General features: G+C 43.6%; 1 protein-coding gene across 47 annotated transcripts in view; it reads left to right on the forward strand.

Annotated features, from left to right (window-relative positions):
• The window catches only part of TCF7L2 (transcription factor 7 like 2), a 217,948-nt gene that overhangs the window by 87,850 nt on the left and 103,984 nt on the right, over positions 1 to 26,114 (forward strand). For all 47 annotated transcript variants that reach the window (XM_016919362.4, XM_016919341.4, XM_054659905.2 and 44 more), the window contains one exon: positions 2,216 to 2,317. In XM_016919362.4, the coding sequence (XP_016774851.1) occupies positions 2,216 to 2,317 (102 nt within the window). The remainder of the gene's footprint in view (positions 1 to 2,215; positions 2,318 to 26,114) is intronic.

The raw sequence follows: 26,114 nt of genomic DNA on the forward strand, positions 1-26,114 counted from the left end.
ATGGGATGTAGATGGGTTTGACTCCATTTGGCATTTTTGTTCACGGGTTTTTATGAGATGGAGAGGTGAGTGTTGGTGGGTGTCCATTTTGGTTGGCCTCAAGGAAATGACTCTATTGAGTGGTTTTGACCAATGCAGCTCATATAGTTATGTGGTAAGTGAGAATGGGAAGAAGTTGGGATGAGATGGGGCAGTCTAGATTCCCAGAGCCCTCTGGCCTGGGTTACAGATGGAGACTGGAAATATTTACTTTAGTGGTTCTCAACTTGAGATGATACTGCTCCCAGAGAAGGTATTTGGAAGTGATGAGATGGTAAGGATAACCAAGGGGGTTCCTGTTGGTATTTACTGTCTGGGGGCTTGGAGTCCTAGAAGTCCTTCAGTGTTTGGGGCAGACTCCCCACCTAATACCCTGTCGCAGATAGGACAACTCATTCAGTACACAGATGGAAAAAACAGAGATCACTGAAGCAAGGGGATTCGATGCAGGGTCTTGTGGCAAGATGCAGACACAACCGGACTAATAACTAGGTTGCTCACCACGGGAGGCCTCTAGGTGAAAGCTCTGAATTAGTAGCAGACACACCCACCTCGTATAGATCCTAGACGTCATGGGAAAAGTGACTGTGTACTTTGGCAAGTAGTTCTTGGGCAATGATCTTCCAGCTTTAGGTATAACCAAATTTGGTTTGAATTTGCCAAGCAGTCGTATCTTTGAGGAACTCCGTCGGCTGGCTTGTGGATGGCTTTGGCACTTCTGTCTCTCGTGGGATTTGTGCAAACCCTTCTTTCTGTATTATCCTTTCCTGTCTTTTTTCTTTCTATTGAAATTGTTCTGACCATCAAGACCTAACTCTGTGCAGCCTTCCCCAGTCTATTGTCCCAGAAATTCTGTCATCTTTCTTGGCATTTCCTGAGTCCCTGAGTCTCTGTCATAGTGTCACCATGTTCTGTCTTGATTTACCTGTGTCTGTAAGGCTCCTCATGCTGGCAAAACTCCCCGAGAGCGGACATCTTTGTCTCTCCTAGTGCTTGTCACAGCCTGTACACAAAGCAAGTAGTACTCAGTGTTCATTGAATAAAGTTTTCTATGGAATTAATATTAAAACCAGCCATTTATTTTGCTTGAGGAGGTCTCCGAAATGACCAAGGTGTCTCCTTATATCTTATATCCCCTCCAAGCATTCATTAACTGATGGATTAGTGAGTTGGCCTTGAGAAGCATAAAGGCTCGTCTCCATGTGCTTCTAAGCATTGTGTCTAAGTTCTGTTTGGTTTCCTGAGTGAAACTGTCTTAATGTTACCAACAGAAGTTAAATGCCTAAGAGTTTCTTATACATGGGCTGAGTACCTCTGTGACTGGGCAAGCCACCTCACCTCATTTTACCTTGTCTGCAAAATGAGGAACTGGGTCAACTCATCGTTCAAATCTCACTGAAAGCTAATGGATCGCTTTCGACAGAAGTAGCTCCCTTGGGCCGTATATTCATTTCCTAGCTTGGAGGAAGGTGGGGACAGACAGAATTGATGTACACCTTTATTTTTATCTCTATGGTAAACCTGTGCATACTAAAGCATTCCTCTGGTCTTTTGAGATGAGTGTATACATTATGTCTGGCCCTGTGCATTTTTTACCAAGAAGTAAGTTTTGTTGAGTAAACTTGGGTCGTATGAAGAACTGCATGCTCACCGTACTCAAGTAGCTTTTGCTACCTAAAGGACAGCTGCTCATATGTACTTGACTTCCTTTAAAGTGAAGGATGATGACATTTGAAAAACGGAGGTTGAAAAGGAGCAGATTTGGAATTGATGTTTCCTAGGACACTTCTGGCTTGAGATTTGTGTTTTACTTTCTTCCTTTGGAATAGCTCTATATTCTTTCCTCTCCCTCCCCACCTCTCCCACTCCCCTCCAGCCCCCACCAAGTTAAGGTAGTAGTAATGAAATCATTTTTTCTGAAGCTACCCTGTACTTTGAATGCAAAGACAAAAAATACAGTTGCTAGTAACATTAATCTTCTATATGTGTACTTACTGAACTTGAGCTCTAAGGAAGAACCTATTGGAATTGCATGCTTTTTTAATTTTTTAATGATTATTTGCATGCTTGTATGTTTTTCAGTTGACCCATGTCACAGTTATTTCTTGGGCTAGTTGTTCTGCATTTACTTTCTGAATTCATTGTTTTTCATTTCACTTTTGTTTCCTCTCGCCAGTATCTCCAGATGAAATGGCCACTGCTTGATGTCCAGGCAGGGAGCCTCCAGAGTAGACAAGCCCTCAAGGATGCCCGGTCCCCATCGCCGGCACACATTGTCGTAAGTAACCTCCCAGAGATGATGGCTTCCTTTATTGAGGGGGTGAAAAAGAAAATGCTTTTTTGATGATAACAGGCCTTATTTGTCATTTTTTTCTTTCTTTAAACACATTTTCTTTGGAAATATTGTTGGGTATAGTTTATATCTATAAGGTATTCATTTTCTGCTATTGGACCTTAATGATTGTAACCTACCTGGAAATTTTACAAACCTTTCCTCCACTCTTTTCCATGTATTTGGTTAGAATCTAGCCTTGTGGGCTCTAGTTTATAGGACACGATCACCATGGTATGGAGGAGACTAGAGGTGGTATCAAAGCAGTTATAAAAATACATTCAGGGCAGGTGAAGTGAAGAAGAGGGAATTAGAAAACTCAAAAGGGGGTCCTGGATTTGAAACTTGCCTATTATCCTCTCCCCCAATTTATCTTAATATTTGTTGGCAACATTCTACACTAACATTAGAAAAATTTCATCTGGGCTGGCTGACTTGTAAACCTAGAGTAGAAATGAACTTTGAAAGGCTAAAATGGAATTTAATCTATACATCCATGGCTTTGAAAGTATGTAGGTTTGATAGAGAAAGCATTTGTTTTTAGTACTAAGAGACTACAAGTGTGTGTCTACATATATTTTTAATGTATTTTCTTAGGGTTTTGTAGGCTCTAAGAGTGGAATTTATAAATTAACCTCTTGAGAAGATAGCTCAGCCTTATTTGAAGATTCCCTTCTATGTATTTATATCATGAGCTGGACTTCATACTTTTGAAATAATTAATGGAAGGCATATTTTTATAATGAATCCATCCATGACAGGTAGAATTATGCAAAGCATGAATCAATCATGGGTTTTTCATTTGAGTATCACAAAATGTTAATCATAAATACATTTTGCCTCTATATTGTAATTTCTAAAAATTGCAAAATAAGTTTCTTAAGTAGAAAAATCTTAAGATGCATTCTGCCATTTTGGGCTAACTGCCTCCTTATTTTGGAGCTTGCTGTAATTGAGCAAGTGTTATTTAATGAGTTATACCTCTGTCATATGTGTGTGTTTATATCACAAAATAACTTATTTTTGTAAAACCATATTTTGAGTCATCATTTGTGACAATGTCTTCTTTTCTCTGGTATAAATGAGGCATGTAGAAAGAAGACTGACATTTGCTAGAAGCTTCCCCTTTCCTCTAGCTCCACAATAAAATGGATGCTCATAATTACATCTGCTCCTATAAGGTCAAGATTTCAGGGCTGGAAGTGACCTTAGATCATTTAGGCCCAACTTGCCCTCAGGAAAGGAAACTGAGGCCCAGAGATGCCTTAAGTGAATTGCCCAATGTCACACGCTGAGTCAGTGGCCAGAGCAAGGCTTGGATCCAGTTCTCTGCTCCCTTTCCAGAGCCTTGTGATGTCTTCTCTCCTACGGGAGGTGAAAATAACTGCTGTGGCTGGTTCTGTTTTGCTGACTGTAAATTGGGTCATGGTCAGGGACAGTGCATAGGTGTAAAGAAGTTGCTGGTTGGGGGTTCTAATGCAGGTTTCTCCAAAAGTGAATGCCCTGTTAAAAAAAAATTCTTAACAAATATACAGAGATTTTTTTTTTTAAAAAAGTGTGACAGTTCTAGACACCTAGAGAGTAAAGTGAAGAAGCCTGTTTCAGGTTTCCCGCCTCCCTGAATTTCCCAGCATGGTCCAGGCTTTGAAATTTATTTATCTGCTTTTGGCAATGGTTGATGGGAATTTCCCACATTTATTTTTTAGCTACAGAGAAAGGACATTATCTTTAAAATCTCTTCGTTGTTCTCTCTCTTTGAGTGAGGAGAGAAGATGTGAATCCTGGCAGTGGTTCAGAGTGGACACAGCCCCTGTGTTTGTGGCATAGGCTCTGTGGGCCCCATGCCAGGGAGCATTACCCCCGTGTAAAGGAGTGGGGGTTTGTCCATTTGGATAGAGCAAAGATTCTCCACCTCAAATCCCACAAGAACAGTTGCCACAACCTGGGCCCTAAGCATCTCATTTTCCTATGTAGAAATTAATGATCTGGAGGAGATGGCAAAACATTCCTTCCAGAGCCTGTGTGGATTTTGGCCAGGGGTGCAGCGTGCAGCAAGGGGGCTTAGGCACCTTTTTCCTCTGCTGTGTCTTAGCAGGCGTGTTGACCATAGCAACTCCCCTGGGGCATACACACCGTCTTGTAGATGGAGACCTTTGTCTAAAGCAGCCACAGCTGGCAACTGTCTACAATCTTTTGGGCTTTCTGCTGTGCTCAAGGGGATCTGGGAATGGCCATTGCCTAGAGGAGGGGATGGGCTGGTGGAGGAAGGTGGGCTCTGGGAGCCGGGGAGAAGGGAAAAGCCATGAATTTGGACAAAAGGACAAATGTGGTTTACATTTGTGAAATACTTGAATGCTTGTCATGAATGGTGACTTTGGTTCTATGAGTCAGCCCTGTGATGGGGTATTTCTGCAGTCTTCACCTGACACCAGGGGTGAGAAGGAGGATGTCTGGGGAGGAGGAACGAGTTGAGGGAGATAGGAAAGTAGAGTGGAAGAAAGGCGTTGCGTTGTTGACCTCTATCCACCTGGTCACCTATAGTTTTTGGGATTGAGGATGCATACACCTTGAGACTACAAATTTATGATTATATTTTTACTGAACATAAGGCAATGTGCCAACCAAAACCAGCTGTTCTTTGGCTGGTACAGTGTGTCTGTGTTTGTAAAGGGTGCATTCTGAATGGTGGCTGATACATCATTTGGGTCTTTGTACAGTTAAACATTGGCCAGAGGGTCTGGTTCGTGTTTAGAGTCGCCGATGAAGGGCTAACTTTTCTCCAGACACTTGGGGCTCTTGTTCACACTTTGCTTTTCACTCTTTTAAGTAAGACATAGTCACATCACAGTGTTTCATCAGACATGTTTCAAAATAATTGTCTAAGGATTGCTTCCTAATTTCCCCGAAATTTGGAATTGTTGTAACTTTTGGGCCAAGCTATTTCATAATTATTTCTAATGTCTCGCTTGAAGAATAGGGATGTATTCAGTGTTGATTATTAATCATTCGAAACTACAACTTTCACAGATTGCTAAGAAGAATAACTTCTTCCAGTACCCATATGGGGCAGAATCTTCACTTGGGAATTCAGAGCATTTTGTTGGACTATTTTAATCTGATTGGATTATTTTCGTGTGGTATGTGGGTTACCACATTAGAAACGATTGATGTGTAGAATAAATGTTCTTAACAAGTGGAGGTCAACTTATCAAATGATATTTACATTAAGAATAGACTCCACAAATTTTAGTTCCTGTAGCTGATATAGCATCTCATTTGTTATATAATCCAGTGATTCCTAATCTGTGTTCAGAGGAGAGAGGAAATCGATTGCAACAGGGACGATGTCTTCATTGGCTGGCCCAAAACTGGGAGTTTATACAAAGCGTCAGTCTCTGCCTTCCTCCTCCCTGCCTTCCCTCTTCCTTCTTCCTTCCCCATACTCCCCAACAAATTCATGGACTTCTTCACAACTCAGAGACATTAGCCACAAGTTCCAAGACACCCCCACCCCCCAGCCTCCCCAATCCTATTTTCGCATTCATATAACTAAACTCTTTTTCTTTCTAGGTGGAGTTTTGAAATTTATATTTTTAATTCTTTGCTCCCTTTTTTCCTCTTACAAAATGAGTGCCAAGCAGCTAAGTTGTGCTGAGTGGTAGAGTTTGAGTCAGTCTTGGCTGGTAAGCTGTGGGGTTAGGAGCCGCTCCCTGGATACCACCTCTGGTGTCTTTGCTATACAAAGACTTTCATTTAGCCTCCTTTGTATCCAGCAAAAAAAGATTCTGTACCCAAAATGGTGGTATTTTGGTATAGTATGTATCTTACAAAACGGCAAAAGGCTTCAAAAGTTCCTACAATTTTATCTTGGGGGTTTCCTTTTGAAGTCGATGTAGAATTTTACCTTGGGGTGGATTTTTTGTACTTCTTGGTCTGGTGTGTTTTGTTGTGTAATGAGCATGGAGGTGTGGGATAAGAAAGCAGACTGAATCCCGAGGAACAAAGCCTGCCAGACTGTGGTGGTGTACTCTTCTTGTTGTTATTGCTTAAATGCTGCAAGAGAGTGGAAAACTCTTACGAAATAATGCACGATGGGTAGAACTTCAGAGAAAATCTCTGCCGTCTACCCTGTGCATTTTTGAGGAAGCTCAGAGGGCATGCTGAACCTTTGCTTTTTGTTTCTGAAGAGTTCAGGGGAACCTACCCATAATTAATTTTTTAAAACACTACCTAGAGAGCACCCTCTTGGTTATTAAACACATGCGCTGTTTCGATGGGATGTTTGACCTGGATTGTGGATGCTTGCTGGGACGTGGCATGTGTTGGGAGGCTCTGTGCTGCCTGCTGAGCACCAGCAAAGCCACAGTGGCCCCTACCTTTGTGGGAGGCCCTGTGCCAGGTGCCCTCAAAGAGTAGGGGGCCCATGAGGGTATGACCAGGGGGACCTGATTTCAGCTGAGAAGTTGGCGGGGATTACAGGCCTGGGCGGCTCCCTGAGGAAATTGCATTAAAAATGAGATCTGAAGGCTTGATTGGGGTTGGCCCAATGAAGGGATAGGAGAAGGGATGGGGAGTGGGCAGAAGGAAACACATGTGTGAAGGTCCTCAAGGGAAAAGTGCTTGGCTTGGACAGAGGCAGGAAATCAGGTAGGAGGCTAGAGGTCGGGCAGGGCTCCGGGAGAGTGACTTGGGGTGCAGCATATGGTGAGGATCTGACACTGGGGAGTCATTTGAGCAGGTTGGCTGTTTCTGTAGGAGCGTGTGTTAAGCTGCTGGTAGTGGGGATGGTGAAAATAGAGATGTGGAGGAAACAGCAGCGGAACTTGCTGACAGGTTAGATATTGGCATTGAGGGAGAAAGGAGAGTCAAAGGTAGGTAGATGGAGATGCTTCACTGAGTGGGGAGTATTGGAGGAGGAGCAGGTTTGGGGTGGAAGCGTTGTCTTTTTAGAGAGATTGTATTTTCCATTGATTGATTGATTCATTGTTTCTGCAAATATTTAGTGTGGGAAAAAGCATTCTAGACACCAAGAGAGAGTGGAGTCAATGAAGAACGATAACAGCAACAAAGACTGTAGCGCTTCCTACGCGAGGCTTGTTCCACTTGCTTCAGAGGCTGTGTTACCCCTGTTTTAGAGAGGAGGAACTAGGCCCAGGGAGGTGGGGATTTGCCCAGTCGTGGGAGTCAGGATGTGAAACAAGGCACCCTGGCTCCAGAGCACACCGTCCTCTCAAGCACTGCAGAGAAGCTGGGAAAGAGACAAATAAGTGGGTGCTTAGAGCACAATGTGTGTGGTGTGCCAAGAGCAGCTGGGAGCCCTGGGAACCCCAGGGAACCCCAGCTCCACCTGGGCATGGTGGGCATGGCTGGAGGAGGCCTGCTGGCTTTGCTGGAGAGTGGGACATGCATCAAGGTGGCCAGAGACTGGGCTTCTGGGTGTCATGCTGTGACTGCTGCAAAGGGCTCATTGACATATGGTGGGGAGGGCCAGCGTATTTTCTGCGGTCAGGACATTTGGGGGATATGGGGTGTGACCCTGTACTATCTAAAATCTTTTACTTCTGGATTATCTCCACTTTCTCTACTGCATATATACTTTGTTTTTATTTATTTTATTCATTTATCTATGACTCAGCCAGACTCTCTAAAAGAGTTGACTTGTGTTTCCTAGCAGCCACTGAGTCAGAACTTTCCCATTTCGCAGTCGGGGCTGTGGTCAGGGTGTCTGTGTTGTCTAAGGATATAAAGCAAGCCTTCGGGCACTACCAAAACATTATTTTATAAGGAGAACTATGAGTACCTAATAGGAAGAACCAGGCAATCGGGTTATCTTTTGGTGAGGAAGAAGTGGTAGATGGGATCAGTGGTGCTTTGAAGGGAGTGGGTGGTGTAGACTCCAAAGTGTACATGGGGCCATGATAGAGTCTATGTCAGATGTCCAACGCTTCCTTCTCTCCTCCCAGAAACTCTGTCCTCTGGTGAAGAGTTTTGAAGTTTCCTGAGGTTTGGGTTCATGGTGTGTCACGTGATACCATGGCAATAGAAAATATCCCATCAAGAAGGATTGTGCGACCTCAGTTGTAGCCCCTGCATGTTGGAATCACAACAATTTGCAGGGCCTTAAAATCAAATGCCATTTCACCAACTGCCCTCCCCCGTTTTTTTCAGCACTGTTTGGTAGCTATCTGTTTCCCCTGATATTCTTGGACACTTCCAGAGATGGGGGCTCTATCTCCTGGTGGTAGATTGTTTCTTTTTGGTACAATATGAACTCTTAAGAGAGTTCTGCCTTTAGGGAGCTGCAGTCTCTCTCCTGGAAATGCTCAACTCCTTAATTCATGTTTTGCTGTTAAATTCTGCTAATGCCTCACCTTACATGTCTTGACAATTTGAAGGTAGCTATTGTATTCCCCGCAACCCCAAGTCTTCTCTTCAAAATGATTATTAGTTGTAATTCAAATCATCAGTGACTGGTATCTTAGACTACTTAAGGATGGGAATTGCTAATTTTGTATTTAAAAGTTGTACCTCTAAAGTAAGTGAAATTTATTTTTAAACGTAGCTTTCTTCATTCATAAAGTTTATGTTCATTGTAGGCAGTTTGGAAAACAGCCCATAATCTCACCACTCGGAGATTACATTGTGAATAATTTGGTATATTTCCTTTTAGAAATATACCAAATTATCCTTTTTTCCTCTGAGTGTATGAATATTTATATTTGTTTTTAACATACTTGAGCTCATAGTGCTCAGTATTTCCAACGTTCTGTTTATTTAAGATGAAAATTGCTGTAGTTAATAAGCACTTCCCCATGTCATTAAAATGCTTAAGGATTTTTAATGACCACATAACAGTCCATAATATGATTAAACCCCAATTTACTGAATCAATGCCATATTGTTGGGTCTTTAGATTGTCTCCTTTTGTTTCTGCTACTGTGAATGATCCTGTGATGATCATCTTTGTGTGTAAATCTTTGTCCCCTCGCCCCCTCCCCTTTTATTATTTTCTTGGGATAGACCCCAGGACAAAAGGTAGAAAAGAACAAAGTGTTAAAAAATTTCTTGATACATAGCCACAGATTATTTTCCTGAAAGTTCTCAACATTTATAACTACCAGCAGTACGTAAGAGAGTTATGGTTGGAATGATTTTAATGTCTCTGGGGAATTTAACAACAAAAAAATTTTAGGCTTCTTTGGAGAGAGACATGCCCTTAACTCCACCCCGCCCTAGAACAGAGACCCAGCCCATCCAAGTCAGCCTCCCCAGGTCCTCCACCTTCAAAACAGGCAAACGAAATCATTTCTTGAATAATTGGTAGGCTTCAAGGTCAGATGTTTATTTTAGATAATTCACAGCATAAATTTATATGTTTTAGGTACCTTAGCCCCTGAATATACTCAGTTCATTTAGGACTATTTTAGAGGTCTTGAGTTTACTCTTATAACCTCACATTTTTTTGTGAATTTTTAGTTCTATTATCTTTGTTTTCATGGCGTATTATTGGGCAAAGATATTATTTATTCGATGCTATGTGTGAGCTGGGTCAGGATTATGACCCTGAGTTATGTTTCTGGGAAAATGTACCCACTTGTCAAAGATGCCGTTGGCTCCTGTGATTAAGGTCAGCCCACAATGAATGTGGGGAGGGCTGGCAGCCTCTCAAATCAGCTCTTGACCATTTCTCAAGCTGGGGCCTGTTGTGCTTGGGGGAAGAGTCTTTGGCAGCTCAGCTCGGGGCTAGCGTTTCCTGACATTTGTTTCGCTGAATGTTAACAAGGTTACTGGAAAAAAGGGTTCTCTCCTAAAATAGGTTTAGGGAAGCACTGGGATATGCGAAGTGAATGAGTTTCTTTAGGGCAGGATCTTGACTCTGCAGGGGGCCTGGAGGCCTTCCCTAGAGTGGGGCTTCCTAACACTGCAGAGCTCTTCCCAGGACGAGGGGTAAGATTGGGACCTACTTTGGAAGGTTGTTTTTGTTTCGGCACCTGCTCTGTTTACGAAGCGTGGGAGCCTGTTTTAAATTAATGTGCGCCTACTTAGAGCTACACTCATGGTTTTGACTATGTTTATCTTTCCAGTAAATAAAACAAAATTGTTCATTTGGCACCCAGCCTGTCCTGCTTGTCATTTCTTGTCTCGCTGATTAACTCTATGGATGGGGCATGTTTCTCCAACCAGATTGTAAGTTTCTTGAAGCCAAGGAGCCCTGTGGTTGATTTCTTCACATGTGGCTCTCTCTCCTCCCACAATGGTGCTTCGTTAATTAAGCAGAAAACCCATCTCTGGTTAGGGACTGGAGTTGATTTCGTTTGGAATGAGTGTGACTTCATCATGACCTGAAAGTGTTCAGAACCATCTTGGTTAGCACAAGGGTGTGGACGTGTGTCTACTTTCTACCTGATGGGACAGCATGTTTAATTTGGGGTTATGACACTGCATGGCTTGCCAGTAACTTGCTAATCCAACCTTATACATTCCAGCTCACAGTCGAGCGTGTCTAATTGCCACAGCAGCATTTATGTGGAACGTGGTTGCACAAAAGCTCCAGAAAGTCAGGCTGAGGGCTCCTATCTCTCCTCAATCTTGGTTTACGATGTCTGTTTCTGAGGAATCCTGGGATGGGGCCACTGGCTCTTTAAGAGAGAGCCCGATTTGGAAATCTAGGACTTGATTGTTGATTATGGGCAATAGATACATTTTAAGAATGATGTTGTAGGCTGTATGAAGTCATTTGATGATTGTTTTGTTAATGGCTTGCAGGTCAGATTTTCATCTTTTTAAATTAATTATCATAGAAGGAGAAAACAACTGGATTTCAGAATTGTCCCTTGAGGTGTACTGGAAACTAAGGCATGAGGGACTCATAGGGGTCTGGCTTGGAAAGTGTATTGCTATGTCCAGTTTACACATAAGGATGTGGAAATCCAGCAGGTTAGCTGAGCTGCCCAGGAATATCCAGGCAAGAATGACCATATTCTGATAATTACTCAGGCCTCTGCCTCATCCCCGCTGCCCCCCCGCCCCCTGACTCTCTTCTGAGTGCCAGATTCAGCCTCCATTTGAATGCCAAATAGACAGGAAATTAGCATGCCCAGAATCCACATCTTTAGTGCACTCTCTCCCCAGCTCCAAACCTGTTACTCCTTGTGTTCAACATCTCAGTAAAGCTCAACAACATCGACCCATTACTTAGGCCTCAAACCTTGGGTGGCATCATCGATTGCTCTTTTCTTTCATACCCCACATTCAACCCATCAGCCCATCCCACAGGCCCAAGTGTGTCCTCTCTACCTTCAAAGCGTGTGTGGCATCCACCGCTTATCACCACCTCTGCCATTACCACTGGAGTCCAGTGCCATCATCTCTCACTTGGATGTGGCCAGAGTGTCTTTGCTGGTCTCCTTCTTGCTTCCTACCTTTGTAACAGCCTATCATCTATCTCTGGTCTCCACAGCTCACTCCCATACTTTGAGAGGGCCTTTGAAAGCCTTAGACAGATCATATCACAGACCTCTATACTGAAAGTCGGGATAAATTTTATCTCTGGAAAGAGTCCCAAAGCAGCGATGAACAGATATTTTGTCCTGTCACTTGATTAAGAGGTGGGGCTTTGAGACCCAAGAGCTTAGAATGGAGAGCCTAGATGCCACTAAGCCCAGGCACTGGCCATGCTTCGAGTGGAGCTTTTGTGCTGGTGGAGGAGAGATGGCTGGGGGACACCTGTAGGCTGAGCAAGTCCCCGTTCATCAGACCCTGGCTCATCCAGCAGGGCGTGGCTGATGTTTTCAGTGTTGTACCCTGAGTAGGACCCAGATGCTTCCCAACTGTGCCACATCTGAGCCCTGCATGCCATCTGTCCAGTTGCAGCCTCACTGCAATGTGAGGCTGCTGAAGAGCTCTGGATGGTGTGAAGCAATCTGTTTTCTAGCCCGAGCCTGCATAGCTGGTGGATCCTGGACCGTGATTAAGTGCATCACCTAGGCTTGAATGAGATGGAGTCACTGTGTGTCCAAACAGTGGGATAAAGGCTTTACTCTTTGTCTTCCTGCTCTGAGGGCACAAGCTGCTTGTTTCTCTCACAAGGACACCGTCTGTGTTGCTCAGGTGCTGGGGTGAAAAAAACAGCAAGCATTTGAAAAGGCTGAAGAAGGAAAGAAAGCTGAGAGCGGTACAGCCTTGGGGACTGAGCCATCCCATTGTCCCAGAGGGGGGGGGGTGTTATCAAGACCTGTTTTTGAGCCATACCTCTGACTCTTCCTGGAAAGTTAGACCCAACTCAAGAGCACACTAAGAGAAGTGTTTCCCCCCAGCCCTTTCAGATTGAAAGGAGACGCCAACCTTGATGGGTGGAGGTAGAAAATAAAGTCCCAAAACAGTGTCTTGTAAGCGAAGGGGAACATGGCTGGGCAGAGGGCTTCTGGTGGAACTTTTGGGAGTATTCAGTTGGAACTCAGGGAAAAAAAATTGTTTTTTTGGAAAGAGGTAGCAGCCCCCTTCAGCCAAAGCTCATAAATGAAGGAATGTCTGAGACTCAGAATTACAGTGACCAAGGCAAGACATTGTCAAAGGCTGAATAAGTGAGTTTGACTGAGAGAGGCCATCTCCATTTTTAGTATATGGCCAAGCATCTTTCCCACAGTCTTCCTTGAGCCCCTTCCCATCCCACTTCTGAAAAGCACTGAGTTGGCCATTATTATGCTTTTTTCTTAAATTATGAAGTTGTTTTCAGGTATTGAGAATAACACCCAGGTGCTGAACTCCCAGCATAAGAAATCAAACATTCAAAATGGAGTAAGGTTCTGAAGCTGACATCTGTCTCTACACATTTTTTTTTTTTTCTGATAATGGCATTTCCTATCTCCACCCTCACTCTTTTCGTTGTGGTGAACTACACTTCCCTTGTTCCACTCGGTTCTGTTGCACATGTGATTAGGCAAGGGGCAGATATGTGATATTTATTATGAGTCTTTTCCACGCAGAGAGGATCTAAATCTGGCTCTTTGCAATTGCCTTCATACATGTGCATACACACCACACACACACACACACACACACACACACACACACATAGACACATACATATGCACACACCCCGACTCAATGGAGGACCCTCATTTGTAGAAGGGTAAAATGGGTGAGGCGGAAATGCCTGTATGGCACCATGGAGTTCTGTGTAGCCAGTTCTAATCCTGGGCTATTTGGTAAGGAATGAAGTTGGAGATAGTCTTCTGTCCCTTACAACCAAAGGAATTCTAACTAATAGTTTGCCAAGTTTTATGTTTATAATAAAAAATGACATGCTTTTTCTTTTGGATTTTTAATGCTTTTGAATTAAAAATGCTAGAACATGAACTGATTCTTCTATCGCTATGTAGATAGAGCCCTGCAAGAGCAGAGCACGCATGCTTTCTTTAAGAACAGGTTGGTTTGTGCTCGTCTGAGGACTGTTTTAAGGAGACTTATTATACACAGTCATCCCCCACAAATGATTTCTAAAGAGAGGCTGGTATGAAAGAAGGAGTTTCCATGATTCTGTCCTGTGGTTCTGGGGAATTCTGAAAATGAACTTTAGATATTTTTGTGAAATTCTTATTTTCATATTTTTGGTATCTCAGAGTTTTCGTTTCTGGCTTCTGTTTAACATACTCTTCTTTGCCCTAAATCTCTCTTATTTTTGCTCCTTGGGACAACTGAAGAATCCTTAGATAATTAATAGTATGAAATACTGCCCTTTTAGTTGAAAAATGTCACAATAATGTAATAACATAAATAAGGAGGTGTCGCTTTAACCTGTATCGTGTAGTCTCCTCTACTTACTAACACTTACTTGTATTACTAGAAGCATTATTTTTTAAATCATGGAAAATTGGTGGCAAGCTGAGCATACAGTTGTTTATTTCTGTTTGACTGATTATTACAACTTCATTATTTGATGAAGGTTCTGTACGTTTTCCTTTAAGACACATAGAAATGGTGAGAAGATCCTGCAGTCCCGAAAGGCTACAGTGTTGATCCAAGGACTCTGAGCCGAGTGCAGGGTTTGTACCTGGACCTGCAGGCTGGGTGGCGTCTGTGGGAGCAGTGTGTTGAGAGAGATTCTGAGGCTGTATGTGTCAGGGCCTCCAGGGGAAGGATGCATTGATGGATTAATTTCTGCCAAGGCTGAAAGAGGAGAGAGTAAGAGGCTGTAGAGGTGTCACAGCTGTCATTGCTGTTTTAGGCAGTCAAGCTTTTGGGAAAGTGTCAGAAATTGAGCCCCCTACTGGATCTATCGGAGCCCTGTCAAATGTCCATTTAGATGTCCTGGTGAACAAAAGTCCTCTGACTCACCATTTAAAAACTTGTTCCAAATGAAATTATGGGAGAAAGGAACATTTTTCATCCGAACCCAGAATGAGGATGTACCCAAGGAAAAGGATGTAGGCTCAGGAGCTGGACTGTGGCTTGGCTGGCCTGATGTATCCCACTTTGTTCCTCCCATGGCTGGGATGTCTCTTTGCTCTCCATGACCCATGTGTCTTGAGGACATGACACATGGACCAAGCTTGAACTGCGGATTCATTTTTATGCATTCTACCTGTGAATGATTGCAGCGGATCTAGTCGTATTTCTGAGAGTTACTCAAACTGGACTTCAGCAGTGAACTCTACAGTTCTCTTTTCCTCCCACCTCTCTATTAGACATTGCATGACACAAAAATCAAGATATTTCTAAGAGGGTGATAACTTCAATGTTACCTAAACTTTTAATTTGGAAGAAGAGGGGTTCTTTGTTCTTTTTAAAAAGATACAAACAAACTTCTTTATCTGATTCTTTTTTTGGTGCAAACCCATGATGCCCTCTTCCCGATTCATCTGCTACACTGTGAGTTCAAGCCTGGCGTGGGACACAGGCACAGCTCTCATGCCAACAATCTCATGGTTAAGTTTTGGAACATAATTTGAAAAATGTAACCCATTGAGAGGCAGTAAGAACATACGGTGAGCTAGTGCGTGTTTGGACGTCTGTGTGGAATAAGTGAGTGGGTAGAGAGGACATTTGTCAAGGAGCCGGAGGGCGGGCCATTGGCTTGGGGGAAATGGGCTGAGACTCTAGGGGTGGCCAGCACCGCATACGGAGGCCAGCAGGGTTGGGCTTGGCTAAGTGCTCTGGTGTCTGGATGCCTATGTGAGTTTCCTCCAGAAGTTTTCAGTTGGCAAAGTAGAACCTGCTGGATATGTAGCAAGGGTGTGGATTGTCGGGATCCTGCTGGGCGCAGGCGTGTGATACCAGAGGTCAGAACAGAAGCTGAGGGATGAGGCTTTGGGAGCTTTTTGTCATGCACTGTCCTGGAGCCTCAGTTACTACAAAGTCTGCAAATGATAGACCGGAGCTTTGGTTCTGCCTGATGCTAGCTCCCCTGTTCCTGATTTTTCTTTTCAATATTAGACTTAATCCCAGAATTCACATGTTGAAAGAAAACTTAGAGGTCTAGTGATATAAAAGCCTCATTTTGATCGTTACGGAACTGATGCCTTGAGAAATGGAGAGAGAAGTACACGATGATGGTAATACTGGATGTTCACTGAGCACTTACTAGCTCCAGGCCTCTTCTAAGTAATTTATGAAGTTGTCAGGTTTAATCCTCACAACGCCCTTATGAATGAGCTATTGTTATTATCCCGATTTGGCAGATGAGGAAACTGAGGCTTGAGGGGAGGATGACGCACTCAAGGTCACACAGCTGGGAGGCGGCAAGCTGGAAGTTGAACCCAAGGAGTCTCACATCAGAGCCGGGGCTCTCTCCCTTCAGTGTTCTGCTGCCTTAATCAGGCACACATACAGGCGGGGAGAGGCAGGTTTCCGGACACCAGACTAGGCTGGTGCCGGTCAGGCTACACCAGGGAACCTGGAGGCCTGTCATTCTTTTGTGATGCTGTTAGTTCCTGTTGAGGAAGTGAGGCTTTGTGGGTTCCCAGGAGGAAAAGGTATGAACTCATGGCAAAAGAAAGGAACCAAAAAAGGGAGATTTGCATCACAATGAGCCTTCTATTCATCCCAAATTATACCTCCTTTTATACCATGTGTGTCTGCAAACTTGTGGGTAAATCACAGATCTTTCTGGTAAGTTACAATGGATGGAAGGTTTTTGCATTTCTCTCAAATCACCAACCATTTAATGCTATGTGTAGTCACTCCCTAATCTATCTTTTGTATAAATTTGGATCTTTGAGTATTGGGGTTTTCCATGATGTTTGGCAGTTCCCCTTAGGGTGTCTATCTCAAAGTTTGTCACACTGACAAGCTTTGGGGAGAGAAGTTAGAGGTGGGCTTCCCTGTTTTTAGTGGCTGTGTCTGATTGTTCTGTCTGTTCTCCAGGACAGGAGAGATTGATTGCTTTCTAGCTTTTTCTAAAATTAAAACAACAACAAAAAAATACAGAAAGGTACAAAGGATAACAAACACATTCATGTACCTGCCACCTAAAATAACAATTACTAATCTTTTCACCCTCCTAGCCCATGATCTTCCCTCCCAGGCTGTTATTAATATGAAAACCGAGTTCAGGTTTTTATACTTTTCGACATCTATTTATATTAACGTATGTATTATAAATAATCTTAGTAGTTTTTAACTTTGACATAAGTGGCTTCACATTCCACATAACATTCTGCAGCATGTTTTCTTTTATTTTTATTTTTTTTCTTTATTTTTAAATTTTTATTTTGCAGCATGCTTTTCTTATTCAACATTACATTTGAATTTTTTCAACATTGTACATTGAAATTTAGCTCATTCTTTTTAACTGCTCTGTAGTATTTATTGTATGCATATACTACAGCTTTCTATTTCTGTATTGATGGTTGATTAGGTTGCTTACAGTTTTTTAAGATTACAGACTCTGCTGTAATAACCATCCTTTGGGCAAGTGTATGTGGGTACCTATATATGAGTTTCTCTAGGATTCATACCAAAGTAGAGGAATTGGTAGGGCATTGGTTTGCTGGTTTTAATTTTAATTCACATGCTATTGTCAAGCTCTCCAGAACAACTGGATGAGTTGATTGGATCAATGAGTATTTCCATCACCAGCATATAAACTCTTTCCTCATAATCACACCAATGCTTGATCCTGTTGGACTTAAAATTTTTGCCAATTTGCTGGGTATGCAATGGCATCTTACCTAATTTGCCTTTATTTGATGACTCCTAAGGTTGAACATCTGGTCATATGTTTATTTTCTCCTCTGTGGCTTGCCTGGTTTAATGCCTTCTTCATTTTAAAGAATCAGATAGTTTTCTGTTATTGATTTATAGGAACTCTTTATATAAGTTGAAAACTTGATTATATGTGTTGGAAATACTTGTTCTAGGCTGTGATGTTTTAAAATATTGCTTTAGATGGGTTTTCATTTTTACCTTTTATTTTAGAGATGGAGTCTCACTGCATTGCCCAGGCTGGATTGCAGTGGCTATTCACAGGAAAGAGCATAGTATGTTACAGCCTCCACCTCCTGGTACCAAGAGGTCCTCCTGCCCCAGCCTCCTGAATAGGTGGGACCACAGGTGCACATCACTGTGCCTAGCTTTGGATGGGTTTTGAAAGAAAGATGTTTTAAAATTTAATGCCCTCAAATTCATCTGTATTTTCCTCTGTGCTTTTATTTTGCACCCACTCTAAGTAGCTCCGAATTCTGCAGATAGTTGGTGCAGGAATTCTGATTTCGAGTGGACATCTGCTCTCTAACAGTCACATTGAAGGAAATTAGGTTTTTTTGGTAGGAATCTAAGCAAGGGGTTGATTTGTAAACTAGGCTTTAAATATGATTTTAAGCAACTCACTTAGAACAAGATACAAAAATTGTGGAGTGGACCTATATCTGGAAAACTTGAAAGTGCTAGGGCAATAAATAATTCTTGGTCACTTACAGCCGAGATCCTGGGCTCCTGACTCTGGGACAGAAGCTTTCTATATTTTATCTCATCAGTCTTAGCAACAGCCTCCTTGAAGCAATTTTATCCCCATTTTAGAGATAAGAAAACCAGAGCTTAAAGCAGTTAGATAATTTATGAAGTAAGTGGCAGAGCCAAGATTCAAATCCAGACCTTTCTGACCACAAAGCTCGTTGCTGAATACCGCGCCTCATTGCCTTCTTGCGAATGACTTGGGATTTGTTTGAATCCCAAAATCTTTATATGTTATTTTAAATTTGAATCTAATTGGAAGTGGGGCAGTGAGGGTAGAGGACAGGAAGAAGGGGAAGAGCTTGAGACTCAATAAGAGAAACAAAAAACCCGTCTCCAGGAGGGCGGTTCAAAAGGAAGAGTTCCATATTTCATGTAACTGAAACGTTAAAAGCCCAAATAATTGCATCATGCAAGTCTGATGCTGAGTAATCACCCTCCCCCATATTATTGGGGGGGGGGGCAAGAAGTCTGGGAAGCTGTTTTTGCCTAAGGAATTACATTCCAGGGGACTCTGAGGATTTAGGTAACCACAAAAGCCATTTATTTCGAGTACACTGAGATTTCTACCACTTTGATCCCTAATCCATAGCATAATTAATAAATGAAATGTGCTGTAGCATGGGTTTTTTACAAAGTGTACTTTTAAAATGGCTTTTGGTCTGACATGATTCATTTGCCACTTGGAAAAGCGTCATCGCCTCAGATGGGCTGGCTGGGAGAGGCTGCCTGGTGGGTAGCTGAGGGCGGTTTCCTGGGGCACAGTTCCTGCCTTGGGCCTCTACAGAGCGGTCTCATCCAAACATCTCCCAGACTCTGAGTTTTCCAGGAAGCGTGCAGAAATAGGAGGCCAGTACTGAAATGCTATCTGCTCTGTGTATGTCAGAAGACCACAAACCACTTATAACAAATGAAGATCTTTTTATTTGTTCTTATCCCTTTATGTCACTTGAGGAAAGTTGCTGTGAGTAGGTGATGATCATTACAGTGATCACTGGTTGCCCAAACTGAGAAGCCAGACATTTGGCTTGGTTTCTCTCCCTTCCTCTTGTCTCTCCTACCCTGTAAACACATACTTGGTGATTACCCATGGGGAGACAAGACAGGCTGGGAATATATACTTTTGCAACTTCAGCCTCCTGGGTTCCAGCGATTCTCCTGCCTCAGCCTCCAGAAGAGCTCGGATTACAGGTGTGCACCACCAGGCCCAGCTAACTTTTTGTATTTTTAGTAAAGATGGGGTTTCATCATGTTGGCCAGGCTGGTCTCGAACTCCTGACCTCAGGTGATCTGCCCTTCTCGGCCTCCCAAAGTGGTGGGATTATAGGCGTGAGTCACCGAGCCTGGCCCCAGGCAATAATATACCAGTGGGCAAGAAAATATTCTTGCTCTCATGGGACTTCTGTTGGGGGTCAGGGTATAGGGAGGAAGGCATAGAGATGAAAACCAGTAAATAAGTAACAGGGGAAAACATTTTAAATACATTAATAACTAATAAAATAGAAATAAATCTGTTGGCTACTTAACAGGATGTGCCACATTCCAGATATATTACGTTAATCCTTATGATCTTTGGGGGCTAAGTATTAGTATTCCATTTTACGGATGAAGAGACTGAGGCTCAGAGGGAAGGGAGGTGGCTTTTTGCAGGTGGAAAGCCAGACCTTTTCAGTGGTCATTCAGTTCATAGCTAAGGTCTTATTTTCTGTGCTCTCTGTTGGCTGAAAATGGGCAAGGTAATTTCACATAGTGACAGGAGCCATGTCAGAGAAACAGCAGGACAGTGGGACAGAGAGGGACCAGGCTGGGGGCTGTTTGAGATGGAGGGTCAGGAAGAACCAAACTAAGATGTGAACAGTGGGAGGTGTTGGAGCTGTGGTGCTTGCCTAGAAGGACCCTCATCGAGCAAATAGAAGCTTCTGGCAGGAAGAAGTTAATGTCTTGCGGGTGCCCTATGTAGGTTCATTAGGGCCTTTAAAGGGGGAAGAAGGTGGTGGCTATAAATGTTACAATCTTACCTTTGGCCCCTAGGGATTCTGTCTTTCAACCTTGGTTCAGTAACAACTTGTGACTGCCCAACAGGGCTTCCTTTCGGGAGAGAATGGCTTGTTACATTCAAATATGCCATGAAAGTATCACCATTTATTTCAGTGTCTGATGCCCCAGCTTGGGCAGCCTGAGCAGGCTCTGAATGGGTCTGAAGAGGCCCTTTAGAGTAGAGATGAAGAGGGGGTGGGGAATCCTCAATTCTAAACAAAGAGTCTGCAATGGGAAGATGGCCAAATGCTGTTTTTGGAGTGGGTGAGAGGGAAAAGAAAGGTATAGATGGTTCGTTGGAAAATGTGGTTTTATACCGGGTTTTGGTGTCAGGTCCCTGAGGGCAACATGGACTCCACACTGTGATCCTCCGGGCAGCTCATAGCCCCAGCCCCTTCCTTTTGCTTCCTGGTCAGTTTGTGAAAAGGAGGGGTTGTGTCTCCAATCTGAGCGATAAGGGGTCTGAGGGGGGTTGGATCCATGTGGCTTTCCTGTGTCCTGTTCCTTGTAAAAGTTCCAGGTTTTGGGTCGTGAGCTGTGTGTGTGTGTGTGTGTGTGTGTGTGTGTGTGTGCGCGCGCGCTGTATGGAGAGATGGGCTTGGGCCAGTGGGAAATAGAGAGACCCGCAAGCACAGAGTGACAGGGTTTGATAGTAAGCAGCAGGCCAGCGTTGCTGCTTTTATTCCTCGGTAAATCCTTGCACAATGCCATATGCTCTTGCATTCCGTAGCTGCTGCATAGGGTGTGATTTAGTTAATGCCCGCTCTGCAAACAGGAAACGGTGCTCACTGCTGCGTATGCTTTTCATGGAGATAAAGTGTCAGGAGCAGGACCCCAAACCTGCGAAATCACTAATGCAACCACCCCCCATGCCCCAAAAGGTGGGAGTGGGGGATAAAAAGAGTAGGAAAGTGGTGTGGGGAGGGGAAGCTTTAGGGCCATAACTCAGACAATTTGTCAGGCAGTGGCATCGGTTGGGAGGAAAATATTGATGTACACTTTTTGTTTTTGAACCTGAAGTTTGGGTTTTTTCAGATGCATTGGAGGACTTTTAAATGTTTTCGAAGTGCCAGAGTTTGGACTGTTAGGTCACCGTAGGTACCGGCTCGCATATCATTTCAGAGGAATATTTTCAAAACTCCATAAAAACATGCGGCTTTCAAGGCTGGGCCACTTGTTCAGGTCCTCCTCCCACCCCCCACCCTTTTTGGCAAAACCATGCAAACATTGGTATTCAAAAATATTTTGTTACTTTTCTTGGCAAAGTGTTCCAAGAAGGAATTGCAACACAGTCTCAGAGTTAGGAGGCAACTTTCTGGGGAAAAGGCGGGGGTTGGGGAGGTTTGGAGTTTGAATCAAAAACAGACACCGAAGCTTTAATAAAATAAATGAAGCGGAGCCCTTTCAGCTCACGGTGGACTGTGTTGGTGCGCGGGTCAGGCTTTAACGTGCCTAGTGGAAATTGACAGTCTGAGAACTGGGACATAAACAAAAACGTCAGTCCCTGGGAGTCTTGTTCACTGGACAATGTCTCAATTGTTCCTTTGGTTTTCAAGGCAGCAGGGAGAGTGGAATATTAACTGTTTACTGCCCAAAGCTGGCTCGGAAATTGCTTGGAGAAGGGGAGAAAAAAGACAGAAAATCACATTTTTTATTTAGAAACTATTAAACATGTCAGTAAGAGATAGGAAAAGAGCAGATTGTTTTCTCCTTAATTATCTGCCATTCACTTCCATATTTCTGCATACCATTTTTGGGGTGTGTGTGTGTGAAGGAACAGCAGGGTGTTTCTTTTTAAATTTGAATGTTAGCCTTGCATATTGTCAGTTTTTAAAGCTTGCTGGCATGTAGATTATCCGCCCCCAGTGGATATGACGGTGGGCTTTAGGAAAGGAAGTGTGATTTCTGATAACATTTACATCTTAGCTGTTCAGCGGATACCCTGTTAGTGTTTGTTCTTCAGAATGCTCAGATAGAATAAAAATCAAGTGGTTGGAATTTTAAAAAACAAAATGTATTTGGCTCTCTGTAAAAATGCATTTAGTGATAAAGGGGGGCAGCAAGTAACTATGTCTGAGAGAAGGAATTGCAGGCACAGAGGAGATCCAGAATTCTGTTCACACTTGAATTTACTTGATTCGAGAAACAAACAGCAAAGCCTGGTATATTGGCCTTTATCTGGGCAAAGTTCAAAACTCAACTGGTAATTATGTCCTTAGAAGCCTTAAAAGGACTGTGTTGTTACAAAAGCAGTGACCGAGCTTACTTCTTCAGGACCGAATGCACTCGAGTTGTTTGTTAGATAAACTTGTTTTAATAAATGGGGGGGTCAGGGGAGAGGTTTCTGTTCTTGGAAGATTCCCTGATAAGTAGCTTTCTTCTCTTGGAGAACTTCAGGCTTTCTCTCCAAGCGAGGGGTTTGCAGGCAGCTAAAGTCAGCTTCGGCTTCTGCTTCCTGTCAGTCAGGAAGTCACTTCCTTAACCCAAATTACAAGCTAGAGCACAACTCCCCAGCCATACCGAAAAGAGCAGGTTTTTCCCAGAAGACTGTGTTTCTAGATGCGGAAGTGTAAATTGGTACGCTGTGTGATCATGGAATGCCCAAAATACATAGGGAACAGTGTTGTTGGAAAGAGGCGCTGTGTCCCCAAGGAGAAGACGCCGCCCAGAATGGCTGGATCGCCTGTTGTGGCTGAGTGCGAGGCAGCTGTGGCTGGCTGCTGTGTGACGATGACCTAGTAGCCACCCATGTGGAGTCCTGGCTGCCTCAGAACCCTATCACATCTAGGCAAAATCTTGCATTTTTTATCTGGGAGGCCTGAGGACTTCAGGGCTGGTGGATAGTAAGCTCCTTGGTTATCTCACAGATACAAGAGGTCTTGGGAATCCACGATCAAACTTGATGTGTACGTTTACCCTCCTCCCTTTGAATCTGTTATTCAAATATTTAAGCCTCCAACCTTGTGGTCCCTACCTGCAACACCCCTCACCCCCCGACGAAAGTCAAGCTCTTGACCTCATGGCTTCTTTCAGTGACCCTTGGGGGACAGAGTTTCCCAAGGCTGGTTGCCAGCTGGCATGGTCCCCCGTTGGTGAAGTGGAGACCTGTGTTTTTTTGGTCATTTTGCAAAGAGCTTATGGATGACAGCAGTTCTCTGTGCCTCGCTGGGACAGAGTGTATTCTGAGGTTCAGCGTCTGCATGGAGATCTGCCTATCCTTCACTTGGGATGCTCAGTAGATAACGCGGCCACTTTCCTATACATTTCCTTAATTTAAGGGAACAGCGTAAACTCAGCCCAGGTGGATTAATCTCTCCAGTGACTTTTGAAACTTCAATCTCCAATTTCCCTCTTATGTCTAGGTGTGAGTGAGGATACGTGTAATAATTGTCGCAGGTATTAGTGAGAAAGGGTGCAGATCACAGAAATATTTCACATGTTATTAGTTGGACCAGACTTTGGAGGCAAGGGAGGGCCGTGTCACCTAGGAAATTTGCTCTTCCGTGGAGATGAAAGGGCAGTGAATTAAGTGCCTGCTTTTTCTCCCTTTTTCCCTCTGACGGTTATTGATCCTCCCCTGGAACTGTACAGTTCACGTTCTGATCTTTATCTTGACAAAGGGAATTCCCAGTTTGTTCGCTGGCGAACGCACTAGCAGGTGAGGAGTTAAAAGTTGGCAACGCCTGCCCTCTCGAGAGTGTCAGGATTTTTAGTCTCTTCCTTGAGAGCTAGAAGATGTTTCTAAAAGAATCTCTTTGGTGACTTAGAAGTGAAGAGAGCTTTAGAAGCATGGCACAAATAAAAGGAAAGAGGCAAACACCGTCATTCTACACCTGTTTATTTTGTTATTAACAAAAGGCAAGGCGATTTTCATTAAAGTTTTGCTGGGGTTGGGGGTGAGGGTGTAGAGAGCAAAAGTGTGAGTTGTACACCATGACTGGAATCGCTTGGACATACTCTTCAGCAGACATCGTGTGACTGTGGAAGAAATGAGTTTCATGAAGATGACTGCTAGAAGGAAGCCACTGAACCAGTCCTTTATCACCTCTTCCAAGGCTAAAGTTTGGAGCCACTTGCAGAAGGCTCTCCTCAAACCCCTGTGTTCTTTGCCTACCCCTGCTGTTGCCACATCATCTTGGAGAGCTGGCTGCTTCCCTCCTCAACTAGAAGTTCCTAGTGCCTGCTTAGTTCTTGTCTCTTGCTTCCCAAGTGCTCACAAAATACGTCCATGTTAGCTACGAGGAAATGGACCACATAAGGTTTCCGTGAAAACCTTAGCCCTTAGGTCTAACACAGTAGGAACAGAAGTTAATGTTTTCCTGATGTAGAAGTTTCTCTTGCTGCTTTTGGTCACATTTCTTTCTTGTGTGGTTCTTCTATGGCTACTGCACATTTTTTTTTCTTACTGTCTCCCCCTTCCCCCACACACCACCTTTTGGGGATAGGGTGGCAGGTGAGAATATAAACAGATAATGGTTAAGAGATAGTTTAGTCTTTCTAGGCCAGATTATTTAGTTTTTGCCATCTAGGTAAAATTCGGTCCAATTAAGCGTCCATTAAGTGTTTTAATATAAGCTGGAGAAGGAGTTGAACCTGGAGGTCAGGGCTCTGTGGTCTATTACAGTCCCCCTGGGGTCTCTAGCCCAAGGGAGACTCCAGGGTCTTAATAAATGACTGGGGGTTTCATTTTGAGGCCTTTACTACCAAAGACTGAATAATACATTGGGCATGATGGTTTTGTCCTAAACATTAACAGCCACAAAATGTAGAGAGTGTGTCTGTTTATAGATACACATGTATCATGAATAATTAGTTGGGGACTGTGCATCAGGCCTCTCATTTTACATTCGAGGAAGCAATGCACGGAATGAATTCTGGACCTGCGAACTCTGAATTTCAATTCTCTGTCTCCTACTTTTACTAGAGTGCTTGCAAACAGTACAGTGTTTTTGTTGTGAAGTTATACCGTGCCTGTAATCTCTCTGCGGGTGGCCCTCCTAAGCCCTACTTCAAGAAATAGCTCTAAGCTCATGACACCCGCCCCACCCGATGCCTACATATGTCTTATATCCTTGGAGTAGTGTTTGGGGTTGCAAATTTGACTTTAGGGAGACATACTCTCTGATGATAGGCTAATGCTTATATTTACTGATAAACTTCCTTTTTGACGGTCATGGGCTTCGGGGGCCCCCCAACCAAACTGTGTGGCTGCTTTTATGTTGGGCCAAAAGACAGGCTCCTTGTGTCCTCCCAGTTTCTTAAACAATGAAGTCATGGCATTTTACAGTGCTGGTGAATGGATTGAGATTGTGGTGGCCCTGGAATGTGGCACTGCTCTGGCTGGAGGGAAGATGAGAGTGAGGGATGGAGAGGAGAGGAGAGCGGGAGATGGGAACCTGGTGGACACAGGAGGGAGTGTGAGTTCTGAGGGCCAAAGGAAACTTGACACCGGATGGGACATTAATCTGATTCTGTTATCTGAGGCTGTCACCAGTCCTCCCTGTCCTCCTGGCATGCTTCTGTTGAAACCCCCACACCCGGGTGATTCCTTGCCTCTCCCAAGGAGCCGGAGGGTGGAGAAAGCAACAAGAAAAAGGAGCCAAGAAAAGAGCAATGAAAGAGTTCTTCTTTAGGAAAAGGAGAAGGTCCCGAGAGATCTGGTAAATGTTAAACTGAAGGGCCAGGCATGAGGAAGAGTAGGCAGTAGGAGAAGAGTGTATGTGTGTGTGCACATGGATGTGGCGTGTGTGTGTGT

This window comes from Pan troglodytes, chromosome 8 (assembly GCF_028858775.2).
Source record: "Pan troglodytes isolate AG18354 chromosome 8, NHGRI_mPanTro3-v2.0_pri, whole genome shotgun sequence".
Classification (NCBI taxonomy): Eukaryota; Metazoa; Chordata; class Mammalia; order Primates; family Hominidae; genus Pan; species Pan troglodytes.